The sequence below is a fragment of the Ranitomeya imitator genome, chromosome 2 (genome assembly GCF_032444005.1).
Source record: "Ranitomeya imitator isolate aRanImi1 chromosome 2, aRanImi1.pri, whole genome shotgun sequence".
Classification (NCBI taxonomy): Eukaryota; Metazoa; Chordata; class Amphibia; order Anura; family Dendrobatidae; genus Ranitomeya; species Ranitomeya imitator.
Window position 1 is genome coordinate 811,255,406 of NC_091283.1, and position 15,250 is coordinate 811,270,655.

The window sequence follows — 15,250 nt, forward strand, 5'->3', positions numbered from 1 at the left end:
CGCAACCCGGGATCCACCGTGCAGGAAAGCACCTAGAAACCAGCTAGATATGGTGGTACAATATAGTAGTATAAACAGACTCTGTTACTTCACAGAGTCTGTTAGCAAAGATAACGGTGTGCCGTTTGGCTCACAGAGGAACACAGCTACTTAGTAGAGCAGATGGTGGTCATGCAGTCAAATAAAAACATGAAACTCCTCGCCGGAGGTGCCAGCATTCTAGGGGCTTATTTCAGCCAGGTCCCTGAATACACACACACACGAAACTCTTCGCCGGAGGTGCCAGCATTCTAGGGGCTTATTTCAGCCGAGTCCCTGAATACACACACAAACATGCCCACACTGGCACTGAGCTCATACATATATTGATACTAGCGCACGGCCGTGCGGTCATGCGCACCTCTTATAGCTGCAGCAAGTACAGGACCTTCCTAGAAGGACCAATGAGAAGCTGCCACAGACGTTGAACCCCTTCAGGACCTTCCTAGAGGACCAATAGGATTTGCTGCAGTACCTGAGCATGTGACCCTTGATCTCCAATGAGAGATCTTACCCTGGGCATGCTCAGAAGGGGAAAAGTAGGACTTGGTCCCAAAGACGTCTGCTCACTGTTGACCAGTACTGGCTACAATGGCAGAAGCTGGAAGGACAGCAGTAACCCTTCGCACAGTGTCAGACTGAGCATGACGCTGGGACCGAGGCCTCTGCTGAGCAGGCTCCACTGCAGCAGGAGAAGAATGGGAGACCACAGCGGAGATGGCTCGAGATTCCCCCTGTGCGGAGGCAGGAACTCGACCCCTAACACATATAGTATGAAAATCACTATTTTAAAGCAGATCTGCACTCTTAATACACTCACTTTGACACAACGTATACCAGGATGTGTGCTTTGAAAAAAGCAACAACACAATTTTGTGATACTCTGTAAGGAGATGTTTCTGCTGTATGTGTATATGCCCACCTAGTATTTATGATGTCAGTTACAGCTTGTCAGTTTTTCTGGCATACTGTGATAATGACATATTTCATCTGTTTTGTAAGACACTGGAGACATTAACCAAACTGGAGAGTAAGGAAGGACACACCTGTATGCTGCCATGTGTATGTGCATCATATTACAGCTACAGGTCTGCATTCTATTAGCCAAAACAGGCAGAAAAAATGGCCAATAAGATCACTGAAAGTATTGAAGTTACTTAAGAGTTAGCTGTATTCATGACTGGAGCACTCCCTCCATCTCTACCTGCACCACTCAAGGGTGACTGACTAGTGTGATACAGTGGGGAAAATAAGTATTTGATACACTGATGATTTTTCCCAAAACAAAGAATGGAGAGTTCTGTAACTTTTATCGTAGGTATACTTCAACTGTGAGAGACAGAATCTAAAAATAAAAGCCAGAAAAGCACTTTGTATGATTTTTACATAATTTATTTGCATCTCATTGCATGAAATAAGTATTTGATACAATAGAAAAACAGAACTTAATATTTGGTGCAGAAACCTTTGTTTGCAATTACAGAGGTCAGATGTTTCCTGTAGCTCTTGATCAAGTTTGCACACACTGCAGCAGGGATTTTTGGCCCCCTCCTCCATATAGATCTTCTTCAGATCTTTCAGGTTTAGGGGGTGTCGCTGGGCAACATTTACTTATTTACTTTCATTGTATATATGCAGACACAGCAGTCATTGGGAGAGGTAAAGACAGAGGTTGGGAGAACTCCCCATTTATGAATACAGCAGAATAAAAATTGTGAGAACACTGATTTCTTTCATTACTTCTATTTGGCTAAATGGATCTGGTTCAGAAACCAGTGATGAATGCTGGATATCCTAAGACCACAATCTGACAATACGCTATGCTGAGTTGCCAACTCAATACTGCTGATCTGAGCCACCAACACAGAGTGCGCTGTCACTGTGCACATCACACAATGACAGTGTGCAGGGACTATCTCGTCCCTAAAACAAGCATCTGACAACTCTTTGTTTCATGGAGAAAGCAGGGGCTGCAGTAGTGACCATGGCCTCTGCTCTCTGATGACACTTTGTTTAATCATCCCAGCATGCACTTGGATTCTCCAATGAGGTGTCATTACACAGAAAGGAGGGAAAAAAGTACAACATCAGTTAGATAGTGTAGTTAGGAATCGGAAGGGAATTTTTGATGCAGTCATATTAGAAATTAGTTTAGATTATGGCACTAAATAGATAAGGAGTTAGATAAAAATTTATTTGACCTTCGGATCACCGCTTTAATGAGTTAAGTACAATTGAATGGGTTGCCTACTATTTGAAAAAAAAGTCTTAAATTCTGCAGGTCTCCATGTAAAAGGAAAGCACAATATTCTCACCTGCCCAGACCCGGCTCAGTTCCAGGGAGGTCGGTGCTGTGTTTCCTGGTGCTCGCATAACATTGTTATGTCATGTGACCATTACAACCTATCAGCTGCTACAGATTGGCAGCAGCGCTCACACTTTCATCAGAATTCTGAGCTTCATCCAAGGTTCATCCACTGATGGTCTGCAGCACTCAGGTGACTTAAGGAAAGAGTGGACCACTCATTTAATGTTTGGGTGCTATTGTTAAACATCGAATAGAAAACATGATGAAAAACAAGAAAGAGGATTATTGTAGAAATATTCTGGAGTTACAGATATGTCCTTTTCTTCACTTTGCTCCAAGCAGTGGCTCAACATATCCCAAAATGATAAAAAGTGCATCCAACCACTTATTCTGAGTCATATCTTTACTTTTTTTGATCAACCATGCTCCAGCTCACGATCTAAATTGGCCATTTATTCAGTCCACCATAATAATATAATGGAGGTCCAATGAAGACCCCCATGTACTTATACCCAATGCTATTATTTTGAGACTTCATGGGGTTAAACAGTATAAATTTGGCCTAATAGATTTGGCATACTTCTTGTGAAATCTCTCCAAAGCCTTTAGCTTAGCAGTCAGTGCTTAACAAATATTTGATGAGCCTGGTCCCTGTACAATGTCCATCTTGTGCATACAATTGCAAGACTGTCCGGGGGTGTAAACACAATATAAAATGTTAAAAAGGCCAAACGCAGAAGTCACTGTCCTGTTCACTTGCAAAATGGGACACTGGACTGTATGTGTGGGGTTGGTCATATTGCAGATCTTGGGGGCATTGGAAGGAAAGCTGTAAGTACAAAAGTTGTATTTTACTTTGTATTATATTTAATAGACCTTTCAATTTTTCTATTGTTCTAGACTGCAGTTAGTTTTTTTCAAGTTAATTTCAAAAGCAAAAGTTCATTCTGCATCTGTATTGATTGATTTTAATATGCATGCAATATCACTAAGGTTGTAATCAACACAATTGACAAAAATCCAAGAAAAAACTGCATGGTGGACACTTCTCACATACCTTAATTTATCAATTTTAGAACTATTTCCTATCTATAATTGTTTCTATAAACAAAGTATGAGCCAAAAATTGCACCAGAAAAAAGATTTTCAATATTTCTATTATTATGTGCAATTGAAGTTGATTAATCGGAAGGCCCCCATACACATTAGACTGATATCGGCTGTACCCAGTAATATTAACAGGTTTGGCCAATGGTCCAATGTCTATGGAGGAACCAATTGACGGATGGTTGAGAGAGATGTTGATCAGACTTTTCCAAATTTGATTGCATTGTTCTCCCAGAGAAAAGCCACCGGCCGATGTGTCAGCTGGCAGATGTCTCATAGAGAACACAAAGGCGCTGAGCAGAGCGAGTGAACCTGTTTATGGAAGAGTTGTATGAAATGGCTTTCGGATGAACGATCGTACTGAATCATTGTTCGGTCAACAGCCATATAACATGTATGACAAGCTTTGGTACTAAAACTTGATTGAGATCTTGGCAAGATAGTCCTTTGATGATACACTGTGTGCATAGATCTTATTTTATTTACTTAGTTTGCAATGTAAGATAATAAAACTGCTCCAAAAAACTTAAAAAATTAGGTTCTTGAGCTATAAACTTCTCCTAAAACAGCACATCTAAGGCCCGCAATTCTCTGTAAAAACATGCTATCTCATAGGCTACACCAGAAGGATATGTCAATGGATCTAACCAGAAAACCACATGCAGTTTTAGCTGAGCAATTTGTTGCAGATTTCACTCTATAAACTACCGTATTTAAAATGTCAAAATCTGCACCACAGATGTTTGAAAAATTTCAGCAACATGCCAAAGAGATTTTATGCAAATTGCCTCTTCTGAGAAAAAGAGGACTTAAACTCTATAGCGCCACCTGTTGGAAGTAGCACTTCATCTACTTAGCTGGTACCTGCTTAGCTGCCTATTTTTCAGATGCAAAGGCGCAAGGAAGATCCGCAGCAAATATGCATTTATCATTAGGGTATGTTTTCATGCTATGTTTATGCATCAATTTTTTTAGTGCATTTTTAATAGAAAAAAATGCAGTGTTTTATTGTAGCAGCAAAATGAGTAACATTTCTAAAACCTCATTCACAACACATTTTTTTTCTTTGTTTTTTTAGCTGCAGAGCTTTTGTGTTTTGCTTTTTAAACTGCAGCATGTCAATTTTTTCAGCATTTTTGTCGCATTTTTTTATCCATTCAACTGAATAAAGAAAAAAAATGCAAAAACGCATCAAAAGCACAGATGTACGAAGTGTTTTTCCTGCCAACACTCTGCCTTTCCTATTGACTGCAAGAAAACATTTGCTCAAAAGGGACAGAAGCATAGAAGGTTCAGCAATTGGTAAATTGGTAAAGGTAAAGGTGAAGGTAAAGCACTTGGTTCTTGGAGGGGTCAATAACCCCCCTGTTACTAAATAGGACAACAGTACTATAATAGGAAATACTACTACAGCTTGGGTCCCCATTAAAGATTGAGTGTTATTCAGCACATTGTTATTCTTAAGCATCAACTGTATTACTAAGCCATGCAAATATAAATTGTAGAGAAGTGCCAGAAGACCGCAGCATATGTATTCTCCTACTCCTGCACTGATTAGAAGCACTTCACCTTCATATTAAATGGTGCAAGTTTCTTTTAGCAGTGCAGGGGTTAATCGGCTCAGTTGAGAGCTCCTGGAAGCTTTCCTGCATTAAGGATTTCAGCTGTGCACTGTTGGCCACTCCCATTTCCTAAATAATCTGGGTCCTGACTAGCTCTCATTGTCAGAGCTAGGCAGGTGCTGCATGGCTGGAGGTTGTTAGTGGTTATTATTGGAGAAGGAGTTTGGTGGACTTATCTGTGACTGTTGCTAGGTATATTTGTATATTTTGTATTTTTCTTTACCCCTGTTCATATTTTCTTGTTAATTTGGTTGTTGTATTATGGTACACTACTACTACCCTCTTCCCTGGGTGGGGGAAGGATACAGACTGAGGGCAGATTCAGGAGCCAAAGCAAGGTATGTGGCTACAGAGTCTTCACCAGAAAGTAATCTGGAGAACAGGCCGAGCTAGGGTGCCCCTAGCGGTAGGGAGATGGAAGAAGCCCCTGGTCCCGGGACACCCAACAACAGAGTGGTGACAATGTGCTGAGTAAATGGTATTTACATCTAGTTCAGTTGTTGTGTATTCATAAAATGGGCCACCCTTTCAAGTCTATAGAATGGAATAGTCTTGTCCATCATTCTTTGCAGCCAAGAGTGGGTCTAATTTTAAATTCTCAACTATAGTGGGGTACCAGAGATTAAACCTTACCCATTTGCAACTAGAGTTCTGTACAATGTATGTTACTTTAGTTTCACAAAATCCTCATGTCCATAAACTAAGTCCCATGTTTGAACAACTAAGCTATACCAGGGGAAACTTACTGTCATAACCACTCCTAACAGAAGTATTGCAGATGCCATTAAAGGGTACTGTTTGCCACCAGTAAAGGTCAAACAACATGCAGATTGGCCAGCCTGGAAGAAGAAAAACTTGTGGAGCCCAGCAGAAAGGGTAGTCATACATGCTTACTGAAATTTCTCAATGGGGAATAGGGATGATTAAGTCCTGCCCCAACACTGCAACGGAAGCCTTCCCAGCCTACCTGAACTACCCATTTTGGGTGGATTTTGTGCAGATCCTCCCAATCGGAATTTACTGTGATTGTGTCTCAAAATTTGTGGACAGTTGGTAGGGATGTCTCATAGTAATCCATAGTAGATGTGCTGTGTGCACATCGTATAGTAGGGTGCTTGAATAGAATTCCACTCCTTAACGCACAGCATGAAGAAAAACTCAGTGCTCCAAATATGTAGTTCAACATGAAAATTGCTTAACTCCCATAATCCAATTACAATTTCAAGTGACGGTTTGTTCTTACATAGCGGAACTTTTTCAAGCACATGGATTGCAGGGCAGAGAAGAGGATAGAGAGCAAATAGCACTGCTAGTATACACCAGCTAGAAGGGCTATTTGCTCTCTATCCTAGGTCTGGGATATCAGTTCAAAATGTCACTTGAAACAGTAATTGTTCAGTTCCTGCAATCCAATTTTCATTGAGAACTACAAATTTGGAGCACTGAGTTCTTCTTCATACTAAGCGTCATAGCTAGAAAGTGAGAGTAGAACTCACTACTACATGTGATTATCTACCTATAGTCTTTAAAGAGGGTCAGCGTGGAGCAGGTATACAGCTCCAGTCTATTCTGCTGTTTTTCTTATTAGTCTAAGGTGGGCGAGACCAGCACAACTGGACGAGAGTACCGCCATTACTGAGAGAGAGGACAAGGATTGCCACCACTGGTAGATTAGAGAGGGGCTGAATCAAGCAAAGAGATAGTTTGCTGTGCTGCATTAAGAAAGACACCAAAACTATGCCGGAGTAAGTAGGAGCTGCTGAACACATTGCCAGCAGGCTATACACCGTATAGTATACGGTAATATCTCGTAAGTCCGATCTCACTGTTGTAAATAACAACTTACCATCTCTCTTTAAGCTGTTGCCTTTTAAAACATTATTGAAACCACCAAGCATATTGCCTCATGAAAAACTTTTTAATCATTAAGCTTGATGCCTCTTCTTTAGTAAAGCTGTTCTTTTAACCTGTCAGGTGTACACCTGTATTAATTCTGCTTACTTGATTAAGTAAACCACATTTCCACTGTATTAAAGCCTTTATTTTTAAAAGAACACATCACTACCCAAACCCTCCCTTACAGAAGCATTTACAGAGGCATATTCTGCATTATTTTATACTTTCTAATAAGACAGTATGGCAGTGGACGGAGATTGTACAACTCTCAACCAAGGAGCTACTAAGGCTACTTTCACACTAGCGTTAACTGCAATACGTTAAAATGCGTCGTTTTGCAGAAAAAACGCATCCAGCAAAATATTTTGCTGGATGCGTTTTTTCCCCATAGACTTGTATTGGCGACGCATTGCGACGGATTTGCATACGTCGGTATACGTCTTTCAACGGATGCGTCAAAATTAGGCAACACGTCATCTGGAAAAACGTAGATTGCAACGTTTTTTGGCTCCGACAAAAAAACGTGTCTCGGCGCATCCATCGGCATGCGTCTTTGGCTACAATGAAAGTCTATGAGCGACGGATGCGTCGAGACACGTCGTACGACGCAATGCAGCGCTGCAATACTTTTTTTTCTACTGAGCATGCTCAGAAACAGGATTTTTTTAGCTAATTGGCCAGACATCCCCAAATAGACGGATCCGTCGAAATGCTGTATGCGTTGCATACATTTTGCACTTTTTTGACGCATCCGTTTTTTCAGCAAAAAGACGTTTTTGTGACGGTTTGCAGTTAACGCTAGTGTGAAAGTAGCCTAAGACTCATTGTACTGCTTTACACAAGCTGTGCACAAGGCTTCGCCAAGTTTGGCAAAATTGGTACACCATCATTTAGGCCTCTTTGAGACATCAATAAGTCGTATGCAAATAAATGGTACAAGTGTCATCAGTGTTTGGTCAGTGTGTATGTAATTGTAATCAGTGGCGTTCATGTATAAATAAATTAATTAATAAATTACAAAGTTTCTCCTATTCAATGCAATGTGAATCACAGAGAGCACAGGGACTGCACATTGATGCCTACCATGTGATGTCCATGATTTTCTGGGGTGCAAAAACTTGTATTGCTGCTGCTTTTCATCCATCATCCCTATTAAAAAGCAGAAACGTCTCCATGATTTTTGCACAGATACATGGTCCACAAAAAACACATAGAAGTGCGAACAGTCCATTAGATTACAAACGGTGAATGTTCGATATCTCTTTTATCCTCTTATATTCAAATATTCCCATAGAAATATAAGTTTATACTTTTCTGTGATATTCATTTTTTATTTTTACTTCCACTCTCATTTCATTTAATAATAATTTTACCTTCACCTCCACTTTCATAAAAACTCACTTTCTCCTAATTTGTATATCACTAAAGTGCATTATATTAATGTTTACTTAATATTTTCTTTTTATCCTGCTGGATTCCATATATGTTTCGGAAATGTTAATTGTTTTCCTCTTCAATTTCACCTTCTTGTCACAATATTAAAGTTGTTCTTTCATGGACTTCATCCACGATCTTTACCCCAAAAGAAGAGAACCCATCAGGTTTTGGGTTGCTCTAGGAGGACTTTTTGTAGATTTCTCATTTAAGATTCTACAACTTTTTAATTTTTTTGCTGTTTGGTCTCATAGTATTTTGATTTACCTTATTTTGTGTGTTCTTGTAGAAATGTATTAGACTATTGTAATGTTAAACCTTGCAATACAATTTATTTCTCCCACGTTCTCTTTCCCTTATTCCCCTGTCACCATCCCTCCCCTCAATAAATAATCTTTAATTCCCTTCCCCAATCCCAGCCCTTACCAATCTTTCCTCCTTTTACCTTCTCATAGTTACTCTTAAAAAAGTTTAATAAAAAATATTGAAAGACAAAAGGTGCATGTTCTATTCATGAAAATCACAGATACAACACGTATGTGAAAAATTGACGTCTCAATGAGACTTTCGATGCACCTGTTTGTTTTTTCAACCCAAAATATTACAGGGTATTGCAGTTCAGTAGCAATCATATTGCTTACCGGTATATCTGTATACATACAGGTGAGCAAATAGGAGGGAGATGTATCAAAACAGAAGAAAAGTGGAAAATTTTCCCACTGTGCCGCACAGATTTTTTCCTTTTTATTTTTCAGTTTTCTTTTAATAAAATGAAAGTCTGGGCAACTGTTTCATTTTTTGCAAGTTTTAATACATCTCCTCTAATGTTTCTGCATCACTTTTGTATCTTATAAGCCATTACAAAAAAAAATAATAATAATTATAATAATAATAATAATAACCATGCGTCCTGCAAAGCTCGAGCTTTTCTGCTGTCCCTTATTTTCTCGTACTCTTTATAATGATATCCTATCTTCTATGTCTTCCTTGCCAGACACTATGCCGTCATCTTCCCATCAGAGTTACGTAGTCAGCAATCAGAAACCATCTGTCTGCAATTGGAGAATGCTGAAGGAGAGACCAACGTGAAAATGTCTCTGAACCTAGGAAACAAGGACTCCACTCTCATAGAAAAAGCATTCCAGCAAAACACCCCATTCACCTGCTTCAACTTCCAGGTAAAATTTGGACAATCCTTTTATATCACATCTGTCAACAGATTTCCAGATTTCACATAGTAAACTGAATACATTAATAAATAGATATCTTAGACCTAATGATCTTGTTGTTTAAGTGTATTAAGTCTCCACCCACCCAGCTTGACTGACAGCTGCAGCTTGTACTGAGCAGTGTGAGATCTCAGCAGTGAGGAGGGACACTGAGAAGCTAAGTGGCTGGAAATTGAGTTAAAATTTCAGAGAGGATTATATAGCCATACTGTCATGGATTTTCAAAGTAACTACATCATCCCCATCAGGTCTTACAGACCTACTTAATCATGTATACAGGTTGTATTTTGAAACCTGGTGACAGATCTATTTTATGGTAAAAAAAAAAAATCTACAAAATAGCTAAAGAAGATATATTACAAAACTGCTGGATTTCATTAACCAAACAATGTAAGAAAACACTGAGATGCTTTTGTATATTAGCAAAATATATATGTTTATGGTTTAATTTTATTTTGGCAGGTTCCCATTCCTGAAGAAGATGTGTCAGTCGGCACAATAACTCTCTCCCTTGAAAGCTCAGGGGAACTAGTTACCAATACTAGTAAAGTCCTTGTAAAGAAGCAACTATCCAAAACTTTTGTCCAGACAGATAAACCTGTGTACAAACCAGGACAAACTGGTAAGAAAACATATGTAACACAATATCACACCATGCTAGCAAAACCCCTAAGGTTTCAATTCATATTATACCTATACATACAATATATCATAGCCATCTCCTGACCGACTAATGCAAAATCATGATTTTTTTAAAAAGTAAAATAGTTAATAGACAGTCTTTTGTTGATGTTGTGATCTCTTTATAGGCTAATTTTCATTGTTGATAATGTTTATTGGGTTGTGCAAGGTGTTTGTGGTGGCATGTACATCTGTAAAATGCATATACTTTACCCCTGCCTGGCTATTAGAGTTCCAGTGTTAGGGGTATGTTAATGGGGTTGTCCACTACTAGGACAACCCCTTCATAAACTAAATATTTGGCCCCTATAAAATAAAAAAAACGACATTCACCTCCCGTGCTGGCTCCATTCCAGCAGCATGAGCACTCGCGGTCCCTGGCCTGTGATGCGGTGAAATGACACGTGGTGCCCGACACCCAATCAGCACTGGCATCACTGTCTCCACTTCCTGTCGAATTGAACAAGAAGAGGAAGTCAGAAATCAGCTGTAGCCCGGAATTCTGCTTTATGCTCAGTTCGTACGAAGGCCGGGACAGTGACGCCAGTGCAGATTGGGCACCGGGCATCACGTGTCATTTCAGAGCATCACAGCAATCGGACCGCAAGTGCCGACCCCACTGGAATGCTCCGGCATGGAAGGTGAGTATAGGTTTTTTTATTTTATCGGGGCCGAACGTTTCATTTAAGAAGGAGTTGTCCTAGAAGTGGGCAACCCCTTTAATACTTCAGTGTCTCAGTCCCTGCCTCTACAGAAGACAAGTTTTTGGCAATCACATGAAGTACCAACATTATCACTTTCTCCGCGGTCCCTAGGCTGTATCCTCCTATACGTAGGTTTTGAACAGTAACTGGCTACGTTTAGCTCATGCACATACACAGACTGCAAAATCTATACATTTACTGCCTAGATACTGTACAGTAGATATACATAGAAAAATGGCTGGATGATTGGCCTGGCTTTATATGGATACGGGAACTGCAGTTTTGCATGATTTATAAAGCCTATATTGCGGGGGCCTTCCAATGGACATCTGGGGTGAAGTATGATCACATTTACACATGTATTTGCCACCACAAACACTTTAGAACATTCTAGTGAAAATGTTGTCAATGGTCAATCCCTTTAGGCTATGTTCCCTAGATGATTATTTGGTTCGTTTTGATGTAGCAGATTTTCTGCAGCATTTCTACATCTATTAGCTTAATTAGGTTACTTGCAGGTTTAAATGCATTTTTTACATGCATTTTTATTGCGTTTTTGATGGTTTTTGTCTCTTTTTGGCATGTCATGTTTTGAACCATGCTGCTTCGTTTTTTTGATGCTTCCTGGTATTTGCTTTTGTTAAAACTTTATTGATACAGTCATGCATTTTTAGCTCGTTTCTACAGCAGAAACACACTAAAAACGCAGATGCAGATTTTCAGAAACTAATTCAATTCTATAGAGAAAGTCCACAAATAAAATTCAGCATACCCGCAAGAAAGATTGACTTTCTACGACTTTCAAAAAAAGCACCACAGAGTAAAAAAGAAAAATCAGAGCGGGCGTGAAATTTCTATAAATTCCATCCACTTGTTTAACGCTGAGTTTTTTGAGCAGCGAAATACAGAGCATCAAAAACTCATTCAAAATTAATTGTGGGAAAATTCAAAAAGTTTTAGTGACTGTGTTTTTTTTTTTGTCACAGTGAAGTTCAGAATTCTATCCCTTAATGAAGATTTCAAACCAGAAAATATTTTGGTAAGTCTTAAATAAAACTAACAGCAACAAAAAGAAAAATAAGATAATTTTGTAATTTATTGGTGATGGACCTTATGGTGGTAATAGTGGCCCATACACTTCTACTGTATAACTCCAAAAAATGATGTAATGTTTAATCAAATCCCAATATGAAGGTATTTTCCCTTCGCACCATAATTAACAAACCATTGTGATTGACTAATAAACTCAATAAAAATGTACATTTAACAGCATTTTATATTTTAGAATTTGTATTCCCTTTATATTTTGGAAATGATATTCCTTTCAAAAAGCTGCAAAAATTCTAAATATCTTTTTTTTCTTAGATCCCTGTGGTTGAAGTACAGGTAAGAAAATACATATAGGGAAAGTAATATTGATGTAAGACATCATTTATTGTAAGCATGAATGGATAGAATAAAAACGACAAAAGCCTTTTTGTGTTTTTTTTATATAGTTTTAGAATGAAAATTTTTTAGTTGATCTTAAAAAATGTCATCGATCGATGTGGTTGTTGTTTTCTGGTTGTTCTTTTTAGGACCCAGAAAAAAACAGGATTGGTCAATGGTTGAATGTGAAGCTTAATCAGGGGATTGCTGAGCTCTCGCTTGCTCTTTCCTCTGAGCCCACCTTGGGGGAATATTCCATTAAATTGAAAGACATATCCCATACCTTCACTGTGGAGGAATATGGTGAGGAAACTTTTTTATTTCCAATATGTAACATGCGTTTGCTTATTCTAATCTAACCGTTGGCTGTTCTCTTTTCAGTACTTCCAAAATTCGAGGTCAGTGTCCAGTTCCCTAAATATGTTCTGTTTAACAGCGAAGAGTTTCCAGTTAAAGTTTGTGGCAAGTGAGTAAAAAAAAAACTAAAACATTTTTAATACAATTTAGGCTTTGCTTGTATTTTATGAAAGGATCAGGATTCTAATAGATTCATAATGGGGTGTTTTTAACGGTTAGAAACGGAAATGTAAAGAATCCTGAATTTGTTGACAGGTTTCCAATTTTAAAGAGTAAAATTGCATAGAAGATGTTGCTTGATAACCTTATAGAAAGCCTAACTAAAACAACTAATTGTTAGGACTGGCGGAACGCGTTTGCAGTCCGGGGTCCACAGTGCAGGTGAAAACCTGCTGCTAGTAAATGGCAGTGCTATATGGCGGTGAAAGCGAACCCTGTAAAGCCACAGGTCCGCAATACCGCACTAATGAGTGGAAGCTGTGACGCTGTAAGAATCTGGTTGCACTCGGATGTCACCCGAGTGCAGTCCTATAGAGCATGTAGATTCAAACAGTGAAAAACGGAGAGTGGACCCACTGGACCGTGATGACGAACCCCTCTCGGACGAGCTGACCAGGTGGACCGCCCCCTATACAGGGAGAGTTAGGGGCAGGCCCGTGAGGGACTTTCGCCACGGAAGCTGGAGGGTCGACTGAAATCAGATGGTTACACAGCAGGCACAAAGGGAAAGAGGGAACAGAAAGGAACTACTGAGTCAAGGGAGAAGATGGGAACGCTACAGAGGCACGGAGGCTGGCAGGACAATATGGAGACACTGAGGCTGACGGGAGCAAGGAAAAGATATAGGAGCCGGGAAGGTACCGCAGAGGAACAGGAACTGAAGGAACAAGGCAGGAACTCAGGAAACAGGCAGGCACTGCAGAGGGCGGGGGAGACCCAAAGTCAGAGAGCTAGGAACGCACAGAGACCACAGGTGACCAGAAGCACTTGTAAACACAAATGAACATCAGGCACAGAGAAGCAGCAGGAAGCAGTTTACATAGCAGCATGGGAGCTACTTCCGGGTTACAGTCCTCCAGGATGACGGAGAGGACAGGAAAGAGCGCCAACAGAGGAATCAGATGTGCGCACACGCAGAACTGAATGCGACGCGCGCGCGCACCCGGCGAGCTGCAGTGGGGAGTGGCGGCGGCAGCAACGGCATGACAGAAGCAAGGATTCAGCGAACTCAATCCCAAGACTCAGGGTTGAAGTCCGTTCAGACTACTTGCGCACAACACCACAACTGGGTGTGTTAGATAATCCAGTTAGAGCACTGAAGTGTGAACTGTGCCGTGCTGGCAGACACCACTAAGCACCCGGACGTGGGACAGGAAGCGCACTACTGGCGCGTGGCGCTGCACTGGCGGTCACAGCAGTAGACGCTGATTCGTGTGTGACACGTTGAGTGATTAGTCGGGCGCTAGGTAGCAGCCATACACCTTACGCGAACAGTCATACAATAGTGTAGGGGTTTTTAATGAACGACTTGCACTCACAACAAACACACGTATACAATTGTACACTAGCGCATGGCCGTGCGGTCATGGGAAGCTTATATAGCTGCAGCACGTTCAGGACCTTCCAATAAAGGACCAATGGGAAGCTGCCTCAGAAGTTAGCACCTTCAGGACCTTCCAGGAGGACCAATGGGAACCGCTGCAGCATCTGAGCATGTGACCCTCGATCTCCAACGGGAGATCTTACCCTGGGCATGCTCAGAAGGGAAAAAGCAGGACTTAGTCCCAAAAGCATCCGCTCACTGCTGCCCAGCACTGGCTTTAATGGCAAAAGCTGGAAAAGCAACAGCAAGCCTAATCACAGAGTGAGAATGAGCCAGACGCAAGGACCGACGTCTCCGCTGAGCAGGTTCCACTGCGGCAGGAGAAGATTGGGAGACCGCAGCCAAAACGGCATGAGATTCCCCCTGTGCAGAAGCGGGAACTCGACCCCTAACACTAATGACAGTTACCTTCAGTATTAGTAAGGCCTCATTCAGTTGTCCATTTTTTTTCACATACGATAAAAACAGACCCATTTTTGGGGATCAGTGTTTCATCTAAGTATCATTAGAATTTGGTCCAAGTGTCATCAGCTTTTCTCATATATGAAAAAAATGCTATTCTTTTCCTATCTAGCAGTCTATGAAAATCGGACCAAACTTGGACAACATCCAAGTGCTGTCCAATTTTTTCTCAAACCCATAGACTTGCATTCCCGATTTTGATCCAACTCTCGGATCAATATTAGACATGTCTCCACTCCATGATTTTCTGTGGACTACTCGGTCCATGAAAAATCATGGACATGTGAACAACCCCGTTCACTATTATGGATAGGAGAGCTGTCCCTGAAAAACACAGATAGCACTAACATGCAACAAAAAACTGATGTCTTAGTGAGCCC

The 15,250-nt window shown here is 40.4% G+C and overlaps 1 protein-coding gene across 1 annotated transcript in view; it reads left to right on the forward strand.

Moving 5' to 3' along the window:
• Nucleotides 1-3,091: 3,091 nt before the first annotated feature.
• The window catches only part of LOC138665903 (alpha-2-macroglobulin-like), an 88,826-nt gene continuing 76,667 nt past the window's right edge, over nucleotides 3,092-15,250 (forward strand). Inside the window, exons 1-7 of the mRNA XM_069753856.1 lie at nucleotides 3,092-3,178; nucleotides 9,401-9,584; nucleotides 10,098-10,257; nucleotides 12,007-12,059; nucleotides 12,386-12,406; nucleotides 12,598-12,751; nucleotides 12,830-12,914. Coding sequence (XP_069609957.1) covers nucleotides 3,111-3,178; nucleotides 9,401-9,584; nucleotides 10,098-10,257; nucleotides 12,007-12,059; nucleotides 12,386-12,406; nucleotides 12,598-12,751; nucleotides 12,830-12,914 — 725 coding nt within the window. The 5' untranslated portion in view covers nucleotides 3,092-3,110. The remainder of the gene's footprint in view (nucleotides 3,179-9,400; nucleotides 9,585-10,097; nucleotides 10,258-12,006; nucleotides 12,060-12,385; nucleotides 12,407-12,597; nucleotides 12,752-12,829; nucleotides 12,915-15,250) is intronic.